Genomic DNA, 25,393 nt, shown 5'->3' on the forward strand with positions numbered 1-25,393 from the left:
TTGACCTGAAGTCCCAGACAACGATCGAACCCACGAACAAAAACCCCAAGGACACACACACACACACACGCACACACGCACACACGCACACACACACACACACACACACACACACACACACACACACACACACACACACACACACACACAGACAGAGTTGATATGAATGCATTTGGTCTCCATATGCGTTTTCAATAGCATATGCATGGAGCATAAATGAAGTCAAAGGATCCAAATGAAACAGATTTCCAAACAAAGTTGACTCACAGAATGATATAGGGATGTAACGATTCACTCAACTCCCGATACGATTCGATTCACGATACTGGGTTCACAATACGATTCTCTCACGATTTATTTTACAAAATGGTACTGTAGTCAAATGATGACTTTATTTTTTGGGGGAAAAACCTAGAAAATACTGTATTATTTTCCTTTTATTTTTCATTGTCAAAAGAATCCCTTGATAAACTATTCAAAACAATGCAATTTAACTAGAAATAAATCTTGAATGAAATAAATAAAGGAATAATACAAATGAAGAAGAAGCTTATTAATTGAAATTCTGGTTCTATAGTAAACAATGCAAAACTGCATAATAGTTATTTTTCCTTTTAATAGTGCAACTGAAAAAGTATTTTGTGCCTTAACAATTTGACTTTAAAAAAAAAAAAAAAAAAACCGTCCTTGTACTGATTTACATCAGATATTTGTTTGGACCAGCAGGGGGCGCTGGCACCCCAGTGGTCGGTTGGCATGCAGCTAATCTAGCGGTGAAGAAGAGATGCTACGCTAGCAGACAGAGCTAATAGAAAAACATGACTTTTACAGATATTCACGTAACATTACAAATATTCTTTTGGTGCTAAAGGGGTAAGGAATCATTTATTAACATGTTTAAGAGTAGAAGGCAGCCAGAAAGAAATTAGTAGCAGATTCCTTCCGCCGGTACACTGCTGGACAAGAGAAGGGACAAATATATAGCTATTTAAAAAAAGTACTGCGATTCAATTTTCAAAGCATCGATGTCAATCGTGATACCTATTAATAGATTTTTAACTGCCTTACGATTAATCGTTACATCTCTAGAATGATATTTAAATGAAAACATGCACTAATGTGTGAATATGCAGATTAAATACACAAACTGAGTATCTACAGAATATTGAGGAAGGGATTTGCTAAATGTGCTTTCTAGTTTGTAATGAAAATGAGCTACAACTAAAAGGTTACAGGGTCAAACTAGCAACAGTGTTTGTTCTTTGCCTACGTCCATGGACGGCTGAGTTTGAATCGTTCCCATCAGTGATATTTACATCACCTGTGGATTGAAAAAAGGCTCATCAAAGCGCATCACGCAGAAACACATATCGACTTTGTGCACACACAATCATCATAGAAAAAAAACAAATAAATACATTTGCTTTGATAAAGATATAAAAGGAAAAAAAAAGCAAAGGCATCCAGTCTAAATGTAGACATCACAAAGCTGTTATGAGTCAGTACTGGAGACTAATGAAGCATATACTGTATCAGATGACCTCTAGAGTCCATTTAATACATAGAAGCACATCTAAATTAAATTATCCAATTGTATGGAATAAACTTTTGTATTACACAGATAATAGAGTGAATGGACCAGAGAAATACTAAACGAGTTAAAAACAAATAATTTGAATTGAGTTGAAATAAATTAAATTAGAGCTCCTTATTTCTTTCATCCTTTAATAACAGTAAGAAATTGGTAAATGCATTTGTGTCTCTAGTAAGACGAATGTTTTTTAGAAATCTAAAGAAATGCATGACTTTTTGGTGCAAGACAATAAAATAAATATAAACACAAAAACAGATGAATTTTAAAGTCATAAAGAAAAGGGTGAAAATGTAGAGATTTAACATTTTATAATGTATATCATAACATTGAGATCAGCAGTGAGTGACATATCGTGAAGTGTATCTATTGGCAAAACAGTGCAATAATTTGTAATCCGAGTCATTTTAGTATTTAAGTATTCTTGTTTTTTTTTTCTTTGCTTAAAGCCTGTAGTTTTATCCAAAGCTTTAAGAAAACTGTTTCTGCAAGACATTTGTTATCATTGTCTTAAACATGATGTATGTATTTACAGTTTTAAAAGCCAAAATCAAAACCACAGTCCTAAACTTTGAATGAAAAATTGAAATCTAATCAATACATATTGATGAGAAGAAGGCATAACGGTGGCCTTCAGGTGGAGCGCACATCTTCTAACTTTAGCCGGCATGCAGACTTATGTGACGTCTGTGCCGCAACCTTGGCAGAATTATGTGGACTCCGACCCAAAGATAGACAGCATGCCAACAGTGGCAAGGCCATGCGAGTATTGGTGGGACGTGTGAATGCAAGTGTTGGGAATTCATCACTGACAGCAGAGGTTCGTAATACCCTCATGACCAACACTCACCCTGTACCATGAGCTCCGCCATGGAATCACCACCACTGGTTTTAACCTTGTAGTGGCCACAGTCTTCCTTGGAGGCCTCGTTGATGATCAGAACATGTTTGCAGCCGTCTTTCTTGAAGCGATACTTGAAAGACTCGTCTCTGGTTAGCTCAACGCCGTCTTTCTCCCTGCACAGCAGTGTTCATGATTAATAGGAGCAAAATAAACTTTAACGGTTGGCATTTAACAGCTGTTTAACACTTGTGTGATATGTTGGTGGAAATCAGACACACTTTGCACTTAGTTTTCCTGATTGCTCTCTATTCAAATATTTTGTCCAATATTCATTTATCCTTTACCCATACAAACTGTGATCAATCATGGAGAGTCTACATGTGGGCTCTCACAATCAAAACCAAATAGCTATTTTTGCTTCATATGGGAACCAGTTTAAACATTGACGTTAAACTTAAGTAACTCTTTTACTTTGCTTTACCTTGTGTGATGTTATGTAATCGCCTGTTTCATTATGAATCATTTGACTTTTACTTTTCCCTGACACACACATTGATCTTCAACCTGTGTTTCAACTCAATTAATCTGGATCAAAACCAAGCCCTGCATAGATTTAAAGCAAGCTTCTTGATTTGATAAAGGTCATATAGGACACAGTGACGTGCTGATGTGACCTTTTCACTGAGGCGATAATTTACAGCTCGTAGCGTACTTCAGGCTGTCAGAAACAAGCTCTGGCATCTTGTCTGTAGACCTGACGACTTCAAATGCCACCTGCTGGGTGTCTGAGCAACTGTTTCACAGTGACAGAGGAACAGGAGCTGGATTGTTTTGGTTTCATAGAAGCTTGCTTTTTTTTTTTTTTTTTTCAATGTTATGTACTGTATGTGTTTGTTCAAATCTTGCAAGTGTGCATAAATCTTTAAACCTCTGGCTGATTGATTTGTTTGTTGTGGCAATCGCACCATTTTACATTGGCTCCTTCTTCTGAAACCTCGCACACAAACTCCACCCGGTCACCCTTCATGACCATCTGATCCTCCAGACTTTTCAAAATGTTAACAGGAGGTTCTGCAGGAACACAGAAAGGACATCAACTCATGAGTTATCCAATTTATCCCAAAAAAAAAAGCCCTGTTGGAGAAAACTATGATGACTGTGAGAGGACTTCTCTCTCAACCTCAGATACCTTTGACAAAAAGCTCTGTGGTGCATTTCTCTTCTCCAATCAGGCAGCAGTACGCAGCATCATCCGCCAAGGAGCAGTTGTTGATTGTGAGGTAGCGCATGTTGCCAACGCTTTCAAATATGTACCTTTAAAAAAAAAAAAAGAAAATATTTTTTGAAACAGTAGCATTTAATTTAGTATCGCAGTGTTTATCGAATGGGGGTACACAATGGCACTACAGGGGGTACTTAGAGAGAGAGAGTAAAATTAACAAATAAAGTGTGAGTCTTGGCCCCACCCTAGGTGTGAGATTAATGGAAATGTTAAAAACTATGGAAATAAATCTATTCAGAGGGCACTATATGAGAGTTTTTCAACCTTGGGGTCAGGATCCCATGAGGGGTCACCTGGAGTTTTTATGGGGTCACCTGAAATTTCAGAAAAATGTAAATAGATTTTTGAAATTTTGAAATTCTTCTTCTTCTTCTTCTTGTATGAAAACACACAATCTTAAACAACTGTTTTTCTATATTTTCACTTTGTGAAACATAAATCTAGTTCAACTAAAAAAAAATTATCTGAGCTCAAACATGATAAAAAATGTATTCTAGAAAAAAATATACCTTTGGTGTCGCCAGAAATGGTGTCGCGATCCAAAAAAGGTTGGAAACCACTGCAGTTAATACTGTTTCATTTCACTTATTTACAAAATGAGATTCTTCAAAATGTGTGTTATCACTTGTTCATTCCATCATTATGCTCTATAGTTGTTTTTAAATAGTTTTCTAAACAAAATATTGTAGTTGGACTTCAGAAATAAGGGTTACAAACGGGGTGCTTGAGCCAAAAACATTTGAGAACCACTGTATTATTGAATGTATGTTATGTGCAACTGTTATTATCTTGAATTTTTGTGAAAAATTTGAAAAATCTCTTCTGTTATTGATACTTACTTGCTGGTGGTGTCACAGCATGGGGATGAGAAGAAGAAGAGAAAAATAATAATACATTAATATTAATTTATTAATACAGAATCCACTTGAATGTGTAAATGAGTCAAGTTTTTAAAGAGGAGTTGGAATCAAACCTTCCAGTTGGATGCATTTCTTGTCCATTTTTTAGCCACTTTACATCCACATCAGCGTTGGCAACTTCAACAGCGAGTTTAATTTTATGTCCCTTTGACACTTGATAGGCTGGATCCAGTTTTTTAAGAAAAGCTAAAAATGTTGAAACCAAATAATGTGTTAGACAGTTGTACTGTTCTTGGTCTGTAGATGACAATAAACACTTTGACTATTGACTATTTGACTAACTGTAGAATGCAGACCTTCACTTTTCTTCTCTTCTTTCTTCATCTTCTTCAGTCTTTTGAGCATCCCCCTCAGATCAGTGATCCCATGCTGAAAAGCAATCTTTTCAAACTCTGACGCAGGCGCATGACTTAGAATATTCCAAACGTCCACATCAGGATCGTGGCTAGTCGGCGCAGCTCTAACAAGTAACACGCAGACAATTAGGGATGTTCAGATCAATGACATGTGTTCATACATTTTACTTAACAGTAGCATTGCCTGTGATAGTCACACTCATATCCATATAGAATGTGTTCATATTATCTTTGACTACTAGACATTTGCATTTGCACAACTGATTTATCAGACATAGTAAAAATTTCAAAAAAAACCTCTAAAAAAAAATACTATTTGGATAAAAGGTATTGCAATTTTTATAGTTTTATATTTCCAAGTGACTACTCGTCTATATCGAATGTGAAACAACAATGGCAATAATAATAATAAAAACCGCGAGCGGCTTCGTAGGGTCCGAAGGAGTGGCTGGGGTCGGTAACCTATGTGTATCAAATATGAGAGTTATCAGGGTTTTCTATTAAGGCGTGCACCATCTGAGAACACAAAGCATGATGGGTAATTTTCACATTGATTCTAGTTTAGGGCTGGAGAGTCATCATGTGTATCAAATATGATTCTGTTTGAATGTTAGCGGTTTTTCTATTATGGCGTGCAAAAGTGGTGCCAGTCGAATAAACCCAGTATGAAAGGGAAAACCAGTTAAAAATCACTCTCTATGAATTTGATGCAAATTCATTGTAAAATAGTCAAGATACAGCATTTAGAATGTGATGGCGAAGAATTTTCCAGTGACATTATAGGCCCCTCCCACTGATCACATCATTTTTTTCTCCATCAGCGACCTGCTCCCATCTTATAAGATTCATCCAACACTATTTTGAAGTCAAAACGATATATCGTCTTTCTGCAAGAGCTGTTAGCGTCGGACGCCACTAAAAGCGGCGCCCTCTGAAAACGCATGGCATGATGGGTAGTTTTAACATTGATTCTTGTTTAGGGCTGGACAACCATCATGTGTATCAAATACGAGGTGGTTTGAACTTTGTATATTAGAGTTATATGCATTTCTCTGTTATGGCGTGCCATAGTTGCTAATAGTGAACATGACCATAAATGGCGCCAGTCGAATACGCATAGGCATAATAGGAAACATTTCAAGGCAGTCATGAATAGGTTTGGGCAAATGTCATTTGTGTCAAATTTGAGGCTGATTGAACTTTGTGTGTCAGAGTTATGGGTTTTTTGAAATTGTGTGTGTGTGTGTGTGTGTGTGTGTGTGTGTGTGTGTGTGTGTGTGTGTGTGTGTGTGTGTGTGTGTGTGTGTGTGTGTGTGTGTGTGTGTGTGTGTGTGTGTGTGTGTGTAACCTGGACTAATTACCATGTGAGTCTCGCTCACACACTGTATGAGCAGTTTCTTACCGGTTTGTGGGTTTTAAACTGCTGCTCATTCAGAGGTTGAATCCAAGAGGCAAAACAAACCAGACAAGTTGAAACACAGCATTTGAAAAGCAACACAATCAACACGCAAAGTTTAAAATATTACACATTAAAACATGTTAAAGTTCACTAAATAATAACGTTCAGCTATACTAAACACCCCAAACAATGTTAATATTCAAGCATGCGTGACAGTTAATTCACAGTTCATCATAAGGCCTATACACAACATACAATGCCGTCATGCACAGGTGGGATCAACACATGCAGAGTAGATCCAGTGATGTAATAGACAGAAGGGATCTTTGATCTGTTGTGAGAGGATATGGAAATGTTACCAATGGTAAACTTTAAAAACTTTAGAAAAACTTGGCATTAGCGATAAAAAAGAGTACAAAGATAAAGGTGCCATAGTAATATGTATTTTTATAGAAAATATGTATGTATGTTCATCTTTTGTGTTTGATCAGTTTGATGAGTGTGATTCAAGTTTTGTTAATGTATTGATATAGTTTGATAATAAAAAAAATACTCGACCAACAGAACAAGACTCCTTTGCTTCTCACCTTACACAGAGTTTCCAGATAAATATGATGATTTTCCATCCAAAAACTTTTAGAATTGAGCAAAACTGCCTATTTTCTCATATAACTATAAATAAGGTCTACTTATTCACATTGATTTTCTTTTTACCAATGAAATGGGATTCCTGCATGTATAAAGGGATGAGGAAACATCAGATCTGGTAACACTGACTGCAAGTTAATATTTGTGTTTATTATTAGCTTTGTGAATAATGTTATTTGGCAACTTTCTCACTCTTTAGTTTAGAGAAGAAATCTCTTACTCTCTGAAGATGGGGAGGATAGATCAAAACAAATGGGTAGAGAAACATTGATGTAATAAAAAATCAGAACAAAATGTTTCTCCATTTTTAATATCTAAAAGAGATATTACCGTGATATCACCGTGCATCATTTTTGCTTACCTCTTTTTCAATAATCCACTGAAGTCCAGCTCTCCAGAGTCTTCATTCCCATCAGAGCTACTGAAGAAACAATAGAAAAACAAAAGCACCTGATTTTCTAAACACCATGTTTGTTTTTACATGTGGTTTGTTTCTCTAGCATAAGGAATTTGCTCATTCACAGACATTTTTGCAGAGCTTCTCAAGTTTCTTTTGCATCAATATTTCCCTTTCGCATGCCCTGGTGCAGTTTGAGCTGTAAAACACAGAAATATGACTGCACAGTCAGTCAGTCAGTCTGATGCTAAAGAGAAATGACTTGATGAACAAAAGAAGCAGCATGCAGAGGTTGTAATTGGTCAATCTGAGTTTTTGAACCAATAGTCATCATTTTTGGGAAACATTTTCTTTTTGAAGTCACACATCATTCCTGCTCGGTGTTCCCTTTCATGACAGTCCGCAGGTGAATACAACTGGGTCAAATGTGATTGTATCTATTGGCAAAAGCTGAAAATCATAGGCTTCTCAGGAAATGTGTGGGAATCTATTAAACTAGGCCTGAAGAGATCTTAAAGAGTAATCAAACACAAGGGTTTTATTGGGTGTGCTTCATGGCTATGGGCGGGGCTTCTGGAGCAGTTAAGATACGGCCAGTCTATAATATAAAATCTCCAAAGAAAAAAGTTTGCTATGCTAACTACCTACTTAATACTCACTATGCCTCTCTATTCACAATTCTCTCAATCCAACCTACTCGCTACAGATTGCAAAGTCCACAGGTGCTAGTTTTTATAGGAGGGGCGGAGCTAACAGTGCTTGTTGATGACATAAGAATCCCCCAAAACGTCACAAACCACCATTCTCAGCCAATAGCTAAATGTAATAGTAATAGCCAGGTTTCAACCCATAGAGGGCACTCTTACATTTTTACAACAAAATATTTTTAATTGAAAAACTTTGCCTAAAATGTCAAGAGTTGGACAAGAATAAATCATTCTGAGGTTTAGTTACTCTTTAAAGCGTTGGCAGATAGATTACTTTTGCACACACATGACTATTGTATCTAATGATACCTGACAAAGCAACCAGACACATGCATGTCCATCCAACCATCCAACAAAAAACAAACACCTTTATCCATTTTCTCCATTACCAATTGGCCAAAGTACGTGACCCGGAAGTGTACTCCCATCTGAAGCTAACGGCTATGCTAACGGCAGTTTGGCATGACAAGATCGCTGCTTCCAACTGTGCATCCGAAACGTGTCCTTTTCGCTTTAGCTGGGGTTGGGCACAGGACCTGATCACGGACGTTTCAGAGGATTTAGAGACTCCTAAGTGTTGCAAAGCTAAAGATATCGTGGAATGCATAACGCTTCACTTCCAGGTCATGTACTTTGGCCAATCGGTAATGGAGAAAACGAATAAAGATGCTCGTTTTCCGTTTTCTGTACCGAAGCAAAAGAGCTTGAATTTGAAAATCAAGGTGTTTTGTGTTTTTTTCATTTTGGTTTTGGAAACAAATATCAAATAATTATTGTTTTTTTAATTTTTCTTGTTTTTGTTACATAATGAAAAACAAATGAAAGAATGATACACGGATTCATAAACCTCCAAATAAAGGTAATAACTGTTTCTACCCAACAACGCTTGTACAAACAATACGCCCTGTCCTTGGGATGTCATACTCATACATCAAGGTGTGGAAAAGCATGACAGATAGCAGGAGTGTAAATCTCCCTCCTCTCTTGACCCCCGGCTACACATCACTGTTGGTATTTGGAAGACTTAGGTTGAACCCATTCCCATATGTTGCATTGCATTTGATCACTAATCAAAATGAGTCCTTCCACGCTACAGCGAAGGTCAGTAAACTTCTACATGTAATGCAACACGTATGACTCAAAGCTCACACAGACTCCCTGCATGTAAAACCTGTCTGTCCTCAGCTTCAGTTATAAAGATAATAATAAATGCTAGTTTGTCTAACTAGAGAGAAGAACCCATTGCAGAGGCTTAAAAGAGAGAGTGTGGACAAGCAGTGCAAAGGTGTTGACAAACTATTCCATATGATTGATGAGTAAAGAGACTTTACAGCTTCACTCAGAACTAAAAATATCAGTTGGTTGATTGATTAGAGGGATGTACTACACATCGCTTACTAATTGCCACTATTTAGCATTAGTATTTGTAGAGTATACTTTTGTTCTTTCCTTGTTTTGCACCTTCTACTGTTATACTGTCTTGGTTGATCGTTGTAATGTTCTCAATCTGACTCTTGGACATGCGCAAGAATTCCGATGTGCCTGTTCTTTTTAACTTGTACATATGGCAATAAATTCTATTCTATTCTAGTTTTTACACAACTGCTATTAATCAGCTATTTGTTAACATGTGCAGTTATTCCTTTTTTGTACAGTTTTAAGTCGAAGTCCACCGCTTCAAAATTATTCATAAAGCTGTGCGTTTAACATTATCAATGTACATTTGAGGGAATGTTGGGGATCTTTCTGAAATCAAGGAATGCATTTCCCAAAACTGAAAGACTATTCCTTGAATGCATGTACATGCGAACGGTAAAATAAAAAAACATTCAAGGTTAAATACAAACACAATCACTGTGTCATATCAGGGTTGAAAGATTTGACTTGTTTGCTTGACTTCTGCCTCTGACCTGAAAGCAGGATTAAAGTCTTTGGTTAGTGTGGTGAACTTACAACGCACACTTCCTCTGTGAGGCAACCCTGTGGAAGAGCTGAGCTACTGGAAAGCCTGTGTGTCTTAACACATCCTGCACTTTCAGTACCAACAGCCCACGATCAAAGCCGGAGTGCCCGGTGGGTGTTTGTGCAGCTGGTTCTGCTGTTTTGATTAAGACCCAGGAAGAGATCAGAAAGAGAAGACAGATGCAATAAGCACACGTCACAATTTATAAACCAAATCTCTACCTATGGGGAGTTGCAGGTTAACACAATCCCAGCTGTAATTGGAGTTTGAACTCTACTTTTTTGCATTGTTTTGCTGTCTGTGTTTTGCTCACTGATGATCTTCCTTCTGGTTTGAGTCTCTTACATTTCTGTCAACTGGTGCATCTCGTTGCAGAATTCACAACACTGTCATTTTCAGAGAAGAAACACTTACCACAGTGGAGAAAAGTATCCAACTGTGGTCCTGATTTCTTACTTTTAACAATCAGCGTTGTCACTTTCAACAATGGAGACTCACTGTGTGAATGTGAGTTTCTATTGTTGTTACAAACCCTTTTACTACCTTGTTCCTGGTCCACTTCTCTTCTTACCAGCTTCACTCCTGATAGGTTAGCATTTTTTCACAGTTACTTTCACAATACAACATCATGTCATGACACTGTTTTTCTTTGCGACCATTTTGCATGGTCAGCATCTAGCCCAATGTGTCTGCATGCCAGTATAGAGTCATTTATTGTATCTATCTGATTCATGCATCTCAGGCATTAATGGCCTCATCTTATTTAGATAATAAATGTGACCAACAGGAAAAGCAACATAGATACGAAAAATATTGAATTAATTTTCAATCATAAGAACTAAAAAAATTAATATGTCAAATAATCAACAGATAAAATTGTGAGGTAGCCTCCAGTGGGCTGTTCAAAGTGAAAAAAAAAAAATCATTCAAAGACTGTATTAAGTCCTTTGACAAAGAATTTATAATGTATAAAATAACTTAATGAAGACATGCTTCTATCACATTTAAATGTATACTTATACATGTACTCTAAATTGGAAGCCTGGTAAATCGATCATAATTAGTTCTTCAACATGAAGAATCGAAGATTTCTGTAAATACTAAACAGAAGAATACAAAACGTCTCTGATTAAACTTACGTGCGCCTAAAAGCTGCTCTGATGTCCAGACCCTCAGGAGCACGAGCCTCTGTAAAACACGCAGTATACAGTGCTCAAGTTTCAGTGTGATACAGTGATCGTACAGCAAATTAAACACTGTAACATGACATCAAAATAAATTCAACTAGCCTGTAAATGTTTGTAACTACACGTTTCAATGACTGATGAACATCATTCTCACCGTGTACAGTCAGCTCAAAATTGCAGCTGTCAAACTTGTCTCGGGATGCAACCTCACATCTGTAAGCACCTGCAAAGTTTGCTTTGGCATCAACGATTTGCATTTCAAAGGTGTAGACCTACAGCAGCACGGAGGAACAAGAAAGAAGTGTGATGGAAAGTGCCGACCTCAAATCTGTCCTCATTGAACTGCTTTGCTTGAATCTTTTCAGAAAAGCTTTTGCAGGCTCTGATGTAGATCTGCTATATCACCTATAACCTATTATTCAAATGCCGCAGGTTTACCAAAGAGAACTTGATTGAGATCAAATATTTTCTGCGATCTCTACCTGATTCAGTCATCAGCAAAAAAAGACAGAATTTATGGAGAATTACCTTAAAATAGTTTTAATAACAAACAAGAGCAGAGAGCGCAAACCTGAAGCGCCCAATATCCTCTTAGATATTGGCAGTTATCAGTCGGTGATCTGATCAATGGTACTATGATCATTCACACTTCAAAGGCTTGTAATTTTGTGGCTGTGATGTTGTATGATCAAAACAGAAAATGAAACTTGTGACTAAAGCATGTAATGTAGGTGTTGTATAACCGGCTCAAAGAGCTGAACATAGGGATTTATTGATTTTTCAAACTGAATCGAATCATCCCCCAAATCTAATCACTTGTTCCTAATACTATTTCAAATGTTTTCTGAACAGTTCATCAAAATCCAACCATTAGTTTTTTTTTTGTTAGACAAGATACGAATAAATGATCAAATAAATAAAATAATGCCGACAAAAACATAACCTGCTTGGCAGAGGTAACAATATCAAGGCATGCACAAAAAAACAAAGTTATCTTTTGTATAAGGACACGTGTGAGTTTCTAATACATTTTATATTTGGAGTTTGGATGTTCTCTTAAAATGCTCAGAGGTTTATTGAGAACACTCTGGGTTCTTTCCAGAGTTTAAAATACAATAGGTTGATTGGACTGTTAATGTTGGAGTAAATACGTGTCTATCTGTGATGTACCAGCGTCTAGTTGATCCTGCTTTGCTTCCCGTGTGGTCTGAAACAGGCTTCAGACCACTCAGATACTGTAGATGCATGGAGTTATTATTGTTATGTTGAATTTTGAAAAGCAAAAAAAACAAAGATGTGTTCAACCAATCTGTTATTTTAAAGTCTTCCTCTACCTTGGTGCTGCGGTCATAGGTTTCTTTTAACTGCAAGTGCTTTCCAGACTTGCTAGCAAGGTCCATCCACTTTCCTTTGAACCATTTGACGGTGGGTTTCTTGAGCAACGATTCTGCATTCACTTTGGCCACAAACATGATGTTTTCACCTGCGCAGAATCATGGTGGCACTAAATTCAAGATTTAACAAAAGCCATGTTTTAAATGTATAATTTTCACAGTATCGACTCGCCTATAAGTTATTTGTTCCTTCTTTTTAAACTAAAATAAGTTAAAGTTGCATATAGTCTTGAAACAAGTTACTGTCGTTTGCTGTTATCTTGAATGAATGAACATTTATTAATACCTTTTGTTTTGTGGTAAAGTTACTCACCTACGGTCACTTCACCACTTTGGGGTTTCTCTGTAAAAAGTCCAGTCAGGTCCTGTCTAGTGTCTGGAGGCTGTGCCTCTGCAGAGAACCATAATTAAAAGTGATGATCACAAAAAGCATTCCAGTTTGCTAAGTAACTTAGAAAGCAAATGTTTTGTACACTAAATAGGAAATGTGGCATTTCACGTGATCATGTAACAATAAATGGGATGCAAATGATTCAGAAAGATTATTTTAGTCATTGATGAAATGAACAATGTGATGTGGTTTTATGAAAGAATGAATGAAGGGTTGATGAATTAGTGAATGAGTGGTGTTGCAGCACACCGTCAGCCGGCAGAGTATCCTGTGCAGTGGCAGAGTTTTCCTCCTGTGATGGAGCTGCTGCAGGCGGAGCTTCCGCCTGTTCTGGTTCTGTGCTGGAAGTAACTGGTTGTACAGTGGGCTCCACAGAGCTCTCATCAGAGCCCTCAGCTGCAGCGTTGGGGGCATTAAGTCAAGTATAAGAGAGGCACAAACTAGAACAAAACAAGTCTTTACGCTGTGTGATTAGCACTAAGGGTGGAAGATAATACCCTGCAACAAGATATCACAATATTAAAATGTCACAAGATATATCGTCAACTGTACGAGTTGTATCGTCAAATTGTAGACATGCAAATATTGTTGGAAAATGTCCTACATCTAGGCTGTGTAGACTGTTCTAGTTTGATGTTTTAACCTCTTAAGTCACTTTTCTCCAAAAATCACGTACCCATAACAAATCGTGTTTTTCTAAGCTTCTACATAACCTACATGCCTACTTCAGATTGAAGTAGGACCCTTAGTTACAGATTCTGTCAAATTTTGGAAATATGATACTGAGTGACAATAAATCATGTTTTAAATACTAGAGATTTACATAAAATATAAAGCCAATTACCATTATTGAAGGCTGTAAAAGGGGAAATAATTGAACTAATGTATGGACATTAACTGCAGCATCTAAGTTTGGTGATAAAAACAAACATTAGGCCAAAGATACACTTGTTTTGAAAAGTTCATGCACAGAGAGGAATATTTTTTGAAGAATATCAAGATGGTGACATGACTTCATTATTATTATTATTGGTTTCTTTTTTCTATTGAGTTGAAAAAGTTATACGCAGAGTATGCGCTGAGTTAAAGTCAAATAAATAATAAATTTGCTATTTTTTTCCATCTACAAATAATCTTGTATTGATATTGTGAACCCAGTATCGTAGATCATATTGTCTAATGAACTTTGTATATTGTCCCACCCCTAATTAGTGCATATACTGTACAATCGCTTCATTTTGAAATGTGCTCAATTGTACCCTTTAATAATCTCAAACAACATTCAAAATAATCACTAACAAATGATTATCAACCACACATACTGTGTGTCTTATCATTTCTGAATTCCTTGCCAGTTTTCCATGTGTTATCAGCTGCCTCGCATGCCTATCTTCAGCTCCAGTCAAGTGGTGGTTAGTCATAAGGAAATAATGCACTGGTGCTCGGGTGAAGGTCAGCGTGCAGGCGGCCGGAGTGCGCCTTTGATATGAGCCACAGACAGCTGTGAAAAGTCACTAGTAGAGGCGTGCTGTGCACTTTCAGTCTGCTGTCCTTCCTCAAGATTTTCGTACCCCCTCTCAAATTCAAACAAATAACCAGAGCGAGTCAGGCTGACAGATTAATGGCACAAATGTTGCTGTGGGACACACAAAGCACATAGTGTAGTGCACTTTGATTGATGCGATGAAACCAGTAAGATGTAAAAATCAGAGCGTGGGCATATTCACAGCCTCAAAGAGAACGTTAATCATCTTGAATAAATTTGAACAGACAGATTTATGAATAGAAATACAAAAAAAAACAATTAGAAAACTACAGATGTTTAAAAACAGTTTACCATTTATACAGGTTCCAGTTAATTTAAAGTTGTATTGTGTACTTCAGTATTATTTGGTACTGATTTTGTAAGTAAATAAACAAACATACACAAGTTCACTTTTTAAGTCCAAAAGTGCAGGTGGTAGAGTTGGATCTATCAGTTTTCATTTCCAAGTCCAGGATCATTAGTTCTGATTTGGTGTTTTGGGTTTTTTTCTGACCAATAACCTGTTTTTGGGCAATTTGGGGAAGTTTTGGTGGTTTTAAGGTCAGAAATAATCAATTGTAGCTAAACTGGTCAAGTAACAAGCATTATTTCCATCCTTATCTACAAACTATGATTTGGTGGTTTAGGCTGCCTACACTGATAGGGCAAAGCAATGTTTTCCAAATTTCCAAATCTGAAAAAAAGCCTGAATAATCAGTGTTAAAGCAGAGTAAAAAACATAATTTGGTTTTTGAGTCAGTCTTTTTCTTATAATACTATTTTGCTGAAATGCACACCCATGTTGATCTTTGTTAGATCTAAAATATTTTTCTCGTGCTTCTACTTTCCTTAAAAATACGTTTCATTTGTTTTTACTTTAAAGGTTTTTATTGGGTTCTTTGTAACAAACATAATCCTTACATGTGGCACATCAAAATGTTCAGGGTATCACACATGCTTATACAAAAATGATCAAGCATCCAATTAATGAAAAGGTTGAATGCAGATGTAGAAGCTGGTTAAAGTTATTGCTCATATTTTTACTCAAGTAAGAAAATCCTCCCGACCCTCCACCCTAATAGTATGTAAGTTTTATGAACTGTGTACTGTAGTGTTTAAAAATTCATAGATGGCAGTAAGAGCTGGCCTTGTTTGAACTTTCAGGTGTCCTGGTTAGACTTCTGTAATGGAGCGTTGTTCCCTCCATCAGCCTCCAGGGACTTCAGCTGCATGAGCATCTTTAGCTACAAGGACAACATTTGTCTGCAGTGTTGAAGGAGGCAGCGTCTCGTTTGTACTATTTTTTTTTTTTGTTTAAGTTTTTTGAGAAAAGGTTCTCACCAGTAGAACAGCATTAGAAAACAACATATGTATGCGGCACTACCGAGGTTAGCTAAGGACAACGATGTCTGGTCGCCTGGCAACTGCACAGTGATCACACAACGTTGTTTTTAAGATGTAATATTCTACAAGGCACAGGGTTGCCTAAAATGCTGACACGGTCAGGAAAAAAAATGTCGAGGGTTTGATTTTGTAATTTCATGTTTCTAATCAAATATTAAAGTGATGTAAGTGATGTAAGTAAGTTTTTCTCCAGAAAGTCAAATGAATGTTCAAAAGCAAACGCATCTCAAATATTTGGTTTAAAGTATTTGATGTGCAGAATGTGCTTACTGTCAACCACGTGCAGTGCATCAAGTATTTACAGCCTTTTTTGCTTTTCTGCTTTGAGTGCTGCATTTTTCCTTGTGCTAGTGACGACACAGCCCAAAGATGAGTGCTCGTGACCTCAAAAGAACAGCTGCTTCACAGAAGTATCTCACCTGGCTTTGTTTCAACCTTCAGCTCAAATTTGACCTTTGAACTGGCAGCAATTACTGCGTAAGTATTAGCATCTTCTTTGGAAACATCTTTTATAGTGAGGGAGTGCTGATTTCCATCAGCTGCGATGGTGTATTTGTCACCACTGACGATGTCCTTTGAGTTGCACTGCCACTTTACTTTAGCATCACGCTTCTCGGTCTGTGCCTCAAAGACCACAGATGACCCTTCCACTGCTTCCTGAGTCTTTGGCTTCTTGACAAATGCTGAAACTGAAAAGTGGATGAATATAATACAGCAAACACCTTTATACCTTTCACACCAACACTACAGTCACATAATAATGAGACTATAATTGTCTGATTGTCTCTAGAGTTAGAGGCAGGAATACTTCAGCATGGTCAACAAGACTCATTTGCAAATGCTAAAAATTAACAATGTATTCAACTATATTTAGCTGTATTTGGTGTGATTTATAGAAAATTGATATATTAACATGACTGCTAATAGTAATAATTGAAGATAAATCCAAAAGTAAAGACAATAACTAAGGTTGAATCCATTATACATGTCAGCCTTAATACGCTTCACGCATATATGGGAAAGACTTTAGCCTTTGCCAATCAGTAAAGGCTTAGGCTACTGGGAAAACATATTCCCAGTACACCCAGTATGATCCTCCTTTCAAAGTGGTTCATTTGTCGAAAATTTCCCCAACTTTTAGGAAAAAATAGTCTCAAATATCAGCAATGCAGTTGAAACCAGAATTCAAGATCAAATACTTTCACAGGATTTTGTGTATTTCCGACATCAACATTGGTTGAAATAGAGAAGCCTGAAACACAACTGGAATACAGGGATGAAAGTTCACTGACACCAACAGTGCAACCAAACCACGTTTTAAATATACACTATGCAAAAGCACCATGAGGCAGACAGGACATCACACAACCCAAATTCAAAGCACTCACAAGGAAAGTCTTTATAGACAAAGGTAACATTCCTCAAAGAAGTATTTATTCTTCACCATAATGCATAGAATGTGGGGAGGAAATGTTACTCCTTTGTTGGTCAAGAGTATGGCTGAAGTTTCCGATAAAACATTGTGAATAAAACTGATCTGCCTGGCATTTTCTCTAGTACTCTACGTGCTGTTGATCAATCGTCTCTTGAGTGATGCAACCAGCAATTAGTAGTTAAACTAAATAATTACTTCATTAATATTAAGAATGCCAAATCAGGCTTTTTCAGTTACATTTTGTAGGTTCGGATTTAAAATGTCTTTATTAAGGGACGATAAACATTAATGTACATAAGATATGCAAAATTGAAGGATTATAACAATAATTTATTTCCATTCTCAGTCCCCCCAATTGACCAATGCAGCCATTTTTTTCAGTTGGATTTCAGGAGATCGCTGTGTGTTTTCATAAATGCTTGACCAACATCTACAAAAAAACTGCTATCAATGGTTGACACTACGTCAATTCAAAAAATGGCATTGCCCAACTTTGGCCAATTCCCTACCATGCATAGTTAAGGATAACTTGTAAACTATGTGAAATATTACACATGAAGAGGAAAAAACAGGAAAACTTTGACTCTCTTTTGCATGAAGAACTGCAAGAATGAAAAAGATTTAGAAAAAAACAAGTAAAACCTTTGTGTTCTGAGGCTAAAGTCTTTACTACTATCACTGTGTTGTCAGGCTCAAAGCTGCACATAAGCATCACAGCAAACATTGGGATAAAAATACAAAAACAGATTGGTGACTGTAATGTGCCTTCTGTTGTCATTAGGAAGTAGAAAGTTCAAAATACACTATTTGTCCACACATTATCATCAGTCTAGACCAACTGTTACTTGCCCTGCTTTTTTCAAGGGAGAAGGGAGGTGTGTTATGATCTGGTCATCATCCATCCAGCCAACTGTCCCTTATTTTTTGTTGTGAGTTATAATGACATCCAATCTGGCGGGGGATGTTGATGACTTTGTCTTCATGTTATTCAAGTTGTCGACAAAATGTGTGTTCTCCATTGAGGAGAGGTGGGGTGTACATTTGTGTATGGGATTGCAGCCACTTCATGAAGCTAGATAAAACTTCTGCATTATTCAGGGCATTGGTTCAGTAAAATTAACCTGCCCAACGGAAGAGGGCGAAAGGAGCCAGTGGTATTCCACATTAAAAGCTCATTTAGCCATCTCACAAGGACAAACACGGTGGACACCAGCAGTGTGCATTGTGCCATCTCCGCACCATTTTTTGGGACCTCCCTACAACAGTAGCCTGGAATCCATCCTATACTCCTTGTATTAGACAGGCGATTAGTCTGGAAGTGCTCACAAGGCGTTTGAGTTCTGGGGGACTGAGCGAGGCGGGACAAACGGCAATCAAACGATGAGCGGATCTGACGACAATAGCATGACAAGCATAAATCTTTTTCCGTAAACGGAGCTGGCAGAGAATAATGGCGTGTAGTATGGTACAGACTTACGGTTTTAAAGCCTCTTCTTGTTGTGGTTTCAAGGATTAATCCAGGTCTTTTAAAACAGAGCAGAGAGCAGCTCCTAGCGGCCTCTCCATGGCGGCCACCATGTTTGTTCTGACACTGCTTGGCTCTGGAGATATGATGTTCTTTCAGGACGGCTCTGATTGTCTCTGCTATTTTTGAGTCGAGGAAGTGAGCAGAAATGGCCGTATTACCATACCCACTTTCTTACAAAAAGTAAGGAAGTGGGTGTGGTTAATCACTTGGCTACTACAATCGTGCGGGGTGAAAAATGCTACTCTGAGAAAGCTGCACTTTAGGTGACAGAAATAGGGGCCATAATCTTTCCAGCATGTCCTGGGACTTCCTCAAGGTTTTTTACAGTTGGAACATGCCCTGAACATCTCAACAAGGACGCATCCTGATTATGTACTCGAGCCACCTCATCATGCTCTTCTCAACATGGAGAAGCAGCGGCTCTACTCCGAGCCCCTCCTCCATGACTGAGCTTCTCATCCAATATCTAGAGGAGAGCCCACCCACTCATGGAGGTAACTCATTTCGCCCATTGTGATCTTGTTGTTTCTGTCCCTACCCAAAGTTCTTTACCATAGGTCTGATCCATGGGAAGTCAAGAGCTTTGCCTTTTGGCTTAGCTCCCTCTTCACCATGATGGATCACTGCAAACGCTGCACCAATTGTCCTGTCATTCCCCATGCTCCATTCTTCCCTCACCCATGAAGAAGACCGCAAGGTCTTGTCACCAACTTGTCAACTTGAAAGTGTCCCTAAAAATAATAAGCATAATTGATAGGTCTGACAGTTTAATAGTAACCCTGATTGTTAGTACAGTAAATAGTTCTGAGCTATTTAACATACTATGACAAAACCACAGAAACAGTAGTGTCAGGGTCTCAGGTATCTCCAGCGGCATGATCTCAAATATAGGATGTATATGTGCTGTACTAATGAATGAGGCTGGGAGTTTAGTTCCAACAGAGGGGCAGGTATTTTAGACAAGGGATTATCCACAAGCTATTTCTGTGAGAGCAGAGACAGAGGAAGAATGATGGGCCCTTTTGTCAAGATGTCAGACGTTGATGGATTATTCACACCATTCATATATTGACATTATTAGCTTCAATATTAAAGTTTAGCTTTAGCATTTTTCTTTATATCATAATCAGTTGGTACCTGGTTAGTGTCAGTGAACATTATTTGGCTTTTATTGTGGTCCCTTACATCAGGAAAACACCTTTTTGAAAGTTTTCCCTGTTTTTCCCCAATAAATCGTCACTCAAGATATGTATAATTCACGTGTACAAAATACCTGTCTGTCCTTTTGAAGAAAGCTGTTAACTGACTTCATTAATGAAAATGTTGCTTTACATTTGTTTGTTAGAGGTCATTTCACTGTCACTGTTGTCCTCAATTAGGATGGCTTGTTAATGTTCAAAAACTATTCCATAATTTAAAAACATATAGTGATGAAGGATAAATAATGATCATTTTATATCCAAAATCTCCCCTAGATTTTTTGATTTTCAGCGTTAATTCGTGAATTTTGTACAAATGACCATGTTATTTTTTGTTCTTTTTGCCTAAAAAAGGTTTGGTGAAACTATGCATATTTTATGGCATAGTTAATTTGACTCGACACGGCTAACTATTGTTGGATTCATACAGTTACATGTGTTTGCTATCCACTTTCATTTGTTTTGCTTAATCTTACAACTAAGCAACCAAGTAAATATCTTTGCAGGTGTGTTTTTTTACACTATGTGTATGACAATAAATGTTTTTAATCTTTAATAGGAGGTGCAATATTTTCCATTTAAAATATTGAGGTATAAATCAACTTCAAGAAATACAACCGCTAAGTGCCTTGTTGACAGCAGGCTGTTAATAATTATGATTAATGCTTCAGGCTCAAAGTGGTCCTAACTGTTTGTCACGGACAAATCCGAGCACCAAAAGGTGTTAACGCACAGACGAACACAAACACGGACACACATACTGGCACTTTCGGCCTCATACTGTGTCATCTGATACCTTAAGCCCGTCTGCACAGAAACAAACATTTACTCCCACTGGAGAGTGCGAGAGAAAAGTTTGGAAAGACTTTGTCAAGCAGGAATCCCTTTGGGTGTTTTTTGGATCAACAGATTATGTGAATGCAGAGATGCTGGAAATGTGACAGAACAACTTTGATACTGGAGAACGATTCCAACTGACACAAGCCAAAAGGGTTTCAAGTAACTATCACTTCACTGAAAACATTTGAAGCTCGGGACAGTTGCAGTAACCGAGTGTCTGTGAACATTACATTGGCCAACGTCAGCTTTGCACAGAAGCATACTAAATGCTTTTATGGCATTAGTGTTAGACTTAATGTTTCCGTGCAGAATTTCTAAAAGACAAATACAGTTTGTGAAGTTAATTAAAGAATTATTTTTGATCAATGTATTGAAATGGATGGAAATATGGAATACATTAATGAGGACAAAGAGTTAGAACAGATCATAGACAAATGATTTGTGAAAGAGGACTAGTGGTATGACAGTATGAACTGACTAAAAACTTGTTTTGTTGAATAGTCCATTGTAAATTGTTAATAGGCGTCAACATTGGTGCATTAGAATGAAGATGTTTACCTGTTTTTTTAGCCGGCTCTGGCATCCTGATAGATCTTGTTTGGTTCACCACTTGTTTGAACGTTCCTGAACAGTGTGCTTACAATCTGAATCCTCTGCCTTTAATAGTGGCCCTTCTTCCCTGTAGCTTCGCCCCTTCCATGAACCATCCCACCTCCACTGACAATTTTATCCTAACACAATGTCCAAAAAAACAACAGCCACCCACTCCAACACACCATCAAAGCTCATGCCTTCCCAGTAGTAACCCAGCCCCCTTACCAGCTCCGGCCCAGTCACGTTCATCCTCAGGCTATATTTCAACCATCCTTTCCTCCAGCACCTCCACTGAATGACAGGCTTTGAGAGGGTGGCTGAACAATGGTTGGCAGTGGTTAATTTTAGATCTTGGATCCCAAAAACTCTGTTTGCTCCCTCACATCTGTGCTGCACCCTGTCACACTCTAGGATATGATGGTATCCATTTTAAAATCATTATTTTTGCATATAGGAGATAAAGTTTGATATTTAATACAAACACTAAGGTGTTCATGGTGAAACCTTTGATTTTTGATGTCAAATCATAAGGTATAGCTACAATGGTATGCTATACAATCTAATGCAATTCAATGCAACATTACACTAACTTATGCTATGCTAAACTAAACCATACTATGCTTTACTATTCTATTCTATACTATACTGTACTATGCTGTACTGTACAATACTGTAGTGTACTATACTATAATGTACTGTACTGTTCTATACTGTACTGTATCATATTGTCCTATATTATATTATATTATATTATATTATATTATATTATTTTATACTGTACTATACTTTACTATACTATTATATACACTGCAGTATAATATACTATAATGTACTGTATTACACTGTAATATAATATATTATAATGTGCTGTATTATACTGCATTGTGCAATGCTGTACTATACTGTACTGTATCATATTGTCCTATACTATATTATATTATACTGTATTATACTATACTTTGCTATACTATGATATACTGTATTACACTTCAGTATAATATACTATAATGTACTGTATTACACTGAACTATGATATACTATAATGCGCTGTACTATACTGTATTGTACAATGCTATGCTATAATGTACAGTATTATACTCTAGTATACTATACTGTATTCTACTATACTATACTATACTAGTATACTATACTACTGTATTATAGTGTACTATACTTACTATACTATACTATACTATACTATACTATACTATACTATACTATACTATACTATACTGTTTTCTGTATGGTGACCTTGGCTAACTTGAAAGGTGCCTTATAAATAAAATGTGTTATTATTATTATTATTATTATTATTATTATTATTATTATTATTATTATTATTATTATTATTATTATTATTATTATTATTATTATTATTATACTATACTATTGTACTACTGTACTATAGTGGACAATGCTATACTATACTATACTATACTATACTATACTATACTATACTATACTATACTATACTATACTATACTATACTATACTATACCATCAGGCTGGTGCACTGTTTTATACTCCAGTAAAATGTGTTTTATTAAACAATAGACTGTACTGTACAGTACTCCACTTTACAGTGATATGCTATGCAATGCATGCTCTACATAAATTGCACCTACTATTTTGGATCCATTGAGGTTCCGTTGTCCTGCTGAAGGTCCTTTCTTTAATCTTTCCACCTGTTCTTTAAATATCAGTTACAATTCAACCCATGTGGGGAAGTGTTGGCTCTTGGGACACCAGGTGCTGTGGTATTTTTATAATCACATACTGCAGATCACTTATTAGTGAATGATGTATTCTTTAATGAGTGTAGCACCAAATAAACGTACATCTAAGACAATGTGGAATCTAGCTAACTGATCATTCGAGTCAAATGGGTGTTTCCATCACGCAGTTGTGGTTCCATAGCAGTTTTAAGCATACATTTACAAGCAAATTATTTAATAAATCCATATCTCACACACACAAGAATCATTTACAAAAACAATGGCTACAAAAAGTGAAGGAAAATGATGAGCTCACGAGAGTAAAAGAGAAAAGTATAAGTTGCATTATATTGGGTCTCAGCCACAGGGTCTATAAATATTAGGTAACAACCTCACTAACCCACTCCTTTAATAATTACTGGTGCACTCTGTACGCTGTATCAACGGTGTTTGAAATAATCTTTGTCAATTATTGTCGGCAAAAGAGAATGACAGTCTTTTTCTATCCACTGATAAATATGCAAAATATCTTAGAATTCCCGACATTATTCATTGTTCATTAAAAGTTTACAGGAAGCTTTAAAACAGGAGTTTCACACCCTAGTCCTGGAGAGCTATGATATCTCTCTCTGTTTCCCCCACATACCCAAATCTAATCAAGTTCTTATCACTCAGCTCTGCAGAAGGTCTGATAGTGAGTGAGATTGTCTGCACTGACAGTTTAGTGGACAGGGAGACATTCAGGAGATTCAGGATTGCAGCTTTCCAAGACCTTTGCTCTGAGTTAGGCTGTATAGCCCCATAACAGAATAGGTGCACATCAATGACTTCACTAGAGTTTTTCTAAGTACTAACATTAAACAAGGCAGGAGAATGTTCAGCATTTCAACAATGGGGGACTGAGAGTGTTTTGTCTTGTATATTGTAAATAGAGAGCACTAATGCTAATACTCATATTCAACTGACTCATAGGCAGCAACTTAAATAACAATTCTGCTGAATATAGGTTTAGAAAACACATTTCCATGTTACGTCTTGCATCGTTTGTGTTTGGTTATGACTTTACATTTTTTCTACTTTCAAGCATCCAAACAGGCAACTCAACCTTTAAAGGGCCCATGTTACGCTAAATCAACTTTTCTGTGCTTTAAACATCATAAAAGTGCTATTTGGGCTTCATACACATGTCCAAAGTGTTTTTTTATTGATTTCCTCAATCGTTAGTTAGAGGGTGAATTGTTCTTTTCTTACTGCAGGGTGAGCCCAAACACCTCGCTCCAATTTCATGATGCGTTCCCACTTTGATGATGAATTTGACGTGACACTGAGCTGGAGAAGCCGCACCTCCAGGAAGCTCGCCCACGAAGGTGAGCATTTCAGCTTCCTTCGCGCAGTGCTCTGTATGTATTTTCTATGTATGTATCGGCAAACGCCCCGCCCCCACGCTCTGTCTAGTGTTTATAAAGCAGCATGAGCTTGGCTACGGAGTGGGTGGGAGGAAGGCAGGCCATCCTCTGGCCGTACGTCACCGTGCGGGGAGGAAGAAGTCAGTGTTCCATATATAGACACGCCCACTCATGAATATGCATAAGTAGGCCGCAAATCAGCCTGTTTGTGTAGAGTTGGTCAGAAAGTGACTTTTCAGAGGATACAACTCTGGAAAACAGGTGAGTTTGGGAAAATAAACCTCAAATACTATATTTTTGGGGTTCTGAGAACAAATAGAGATGGGTGATAAATAGCATGACATGGGACCTTTAAATTGCACCTGTTTGTGTTTTGGGCAATAGTTACACCTGATTCGTCCAAAACAGGAGATGTTCTGAAGACTTTCTGTCATCATTATTGTAACCTAAACGATCTCAATGGAGTTACAAAGCAGAAGTGATAGTTATATGACGCCATCTACTGATTGTGATTTTAGCTCACCTTTAATATGTCAGGTTTTACTGTTCACACCTTATATTTGTACATCTCCTCTGCCTACATATATGCTTTTCTCTCTACATGACTCTTCCCCAGGACCTCATCACTGAACTGGTACGTCAGTTTCTTTTTGATCTTTTTCACCTCC

General features: G+C 37.2%; 2 protein-coding genes across 12 annotated transcripts in view; both read right to left on the reverse strand.

The window, feature by feature from the left end:
- Positions 1 to 21,741, reverse strand: part of mybpc3 (myosin binding protein C3) — a 49,172-nt gene extending 27,431 nt beyond the window's left edge. For 2 of the 10 annotated variants that reach the window (XM_028440697.1, XM_028440658.1), the window contains exons 1-17: positions 21,569 to 21,741; positions 16,428 to 16,697; positions 13,329 to 13,475; positions 13,002 to 13,079; positions 12,629 to 12,777; positions 11,449 to 11,566; positions 11,247 to 11,295; positions 7,402 to 7,461; positions 7,261 to 7,263; positions 6,396 to 6,416; positions 4,934 to 5,097; positions 4,691 to 4,823; positions 4,557 to 4,559; positions 3,625 to 3,749; positions 3,401 to 3,506; positions 2,442 to 2,608; positions 1,271 to 1,321 (exon numbers count right to left, since the gene is read on the reverse strand). In XM_028440697.1, coding sequence (XP_028296498.1) covers positions 1,271 to 1,321; positions 2,442 to 2,608; positions 3,401 to 3,506; positions 3,625 to 3,749; positions 4,557 to 4,559; positions 4,691 to 4,823; positions 4,934 to 5,097; positions 6,396 to 6,416; positions 7,261 to 7,263; positions 7,402 to 7,461; positions 11,247 to 11,295; positions 11,449 to 11,566; positions 12,629 to 12,777; positions 13,002 to 13,079; positions 13,329 to 13,475; positions 16,428 to 16,697; positions 21,569 to 21,593 — 1,669 coding nt within the window. In that variant the 5' untranslated portion in view covers positions 21,594 to 21,741. The remainder of the gene's footprint in view (positions 1 to 1,270; positions 1,322 to 2,441; positions 2,609 to 3,400; positions 3,507 to 3,624; positions 3,750 to 4,556; positions 4,560 to 4,690; positions 4,824 to 4,933; positions 5,098 to 6,395; positions 6,417 to 7,260; positions 7,264 to 7,401; positions 7,462 to 11,246; positions 11,296 to 11,448; positions 11,567 to 12,628; positions 12,778 to 13,001; positions 13,080 to 13,328; positions 13,476 to 16,427; positions 16,698 to 21,568) is intronic. The other 8 variants (XM_028440713.1, XM_028440690.1, XM_028440724.1 and 5 more) reach the window with 6 other exon arrangements.
- Positions 21,742 to 24,964: 3,223 nt separating this feature from the next.
- spi1b (Spi-1 proto-oncogene b) overlaps positions 24,965 to 25,393 on the reverse strand; it is an 8,475-nt gene continuing 8,046 nt past the window's right edge. For both annotated transcript variants that reach the window (XM_028437097.1, XM_028437102.1), the window contains exon 5: positions 24,965 to 25,393. This exon is cut by the window's right edge and continues 223 nt beyond it. In XM_028437097.1, coding sequence (XP_028292898.1) covers positions 25,303 to 25,393 — 91 coding nt within the window. In that variant the 3' untranslated portion in view covers positions 24,965 to 25,302.

This window comes from Gouania willdenowi, chromosome 3, assembly GCF_900634775.1.
Source record: "Gouania willdenowi chromosome 3, fGouWil2.1, whole genome shotgun sequence".
Lineage (NCBI taxonomy): Eukaryota > Metazoa > Chordata > Actinopteri > Blenniiformes > Gobiesocidae > Gouania > Gouania willdenowi.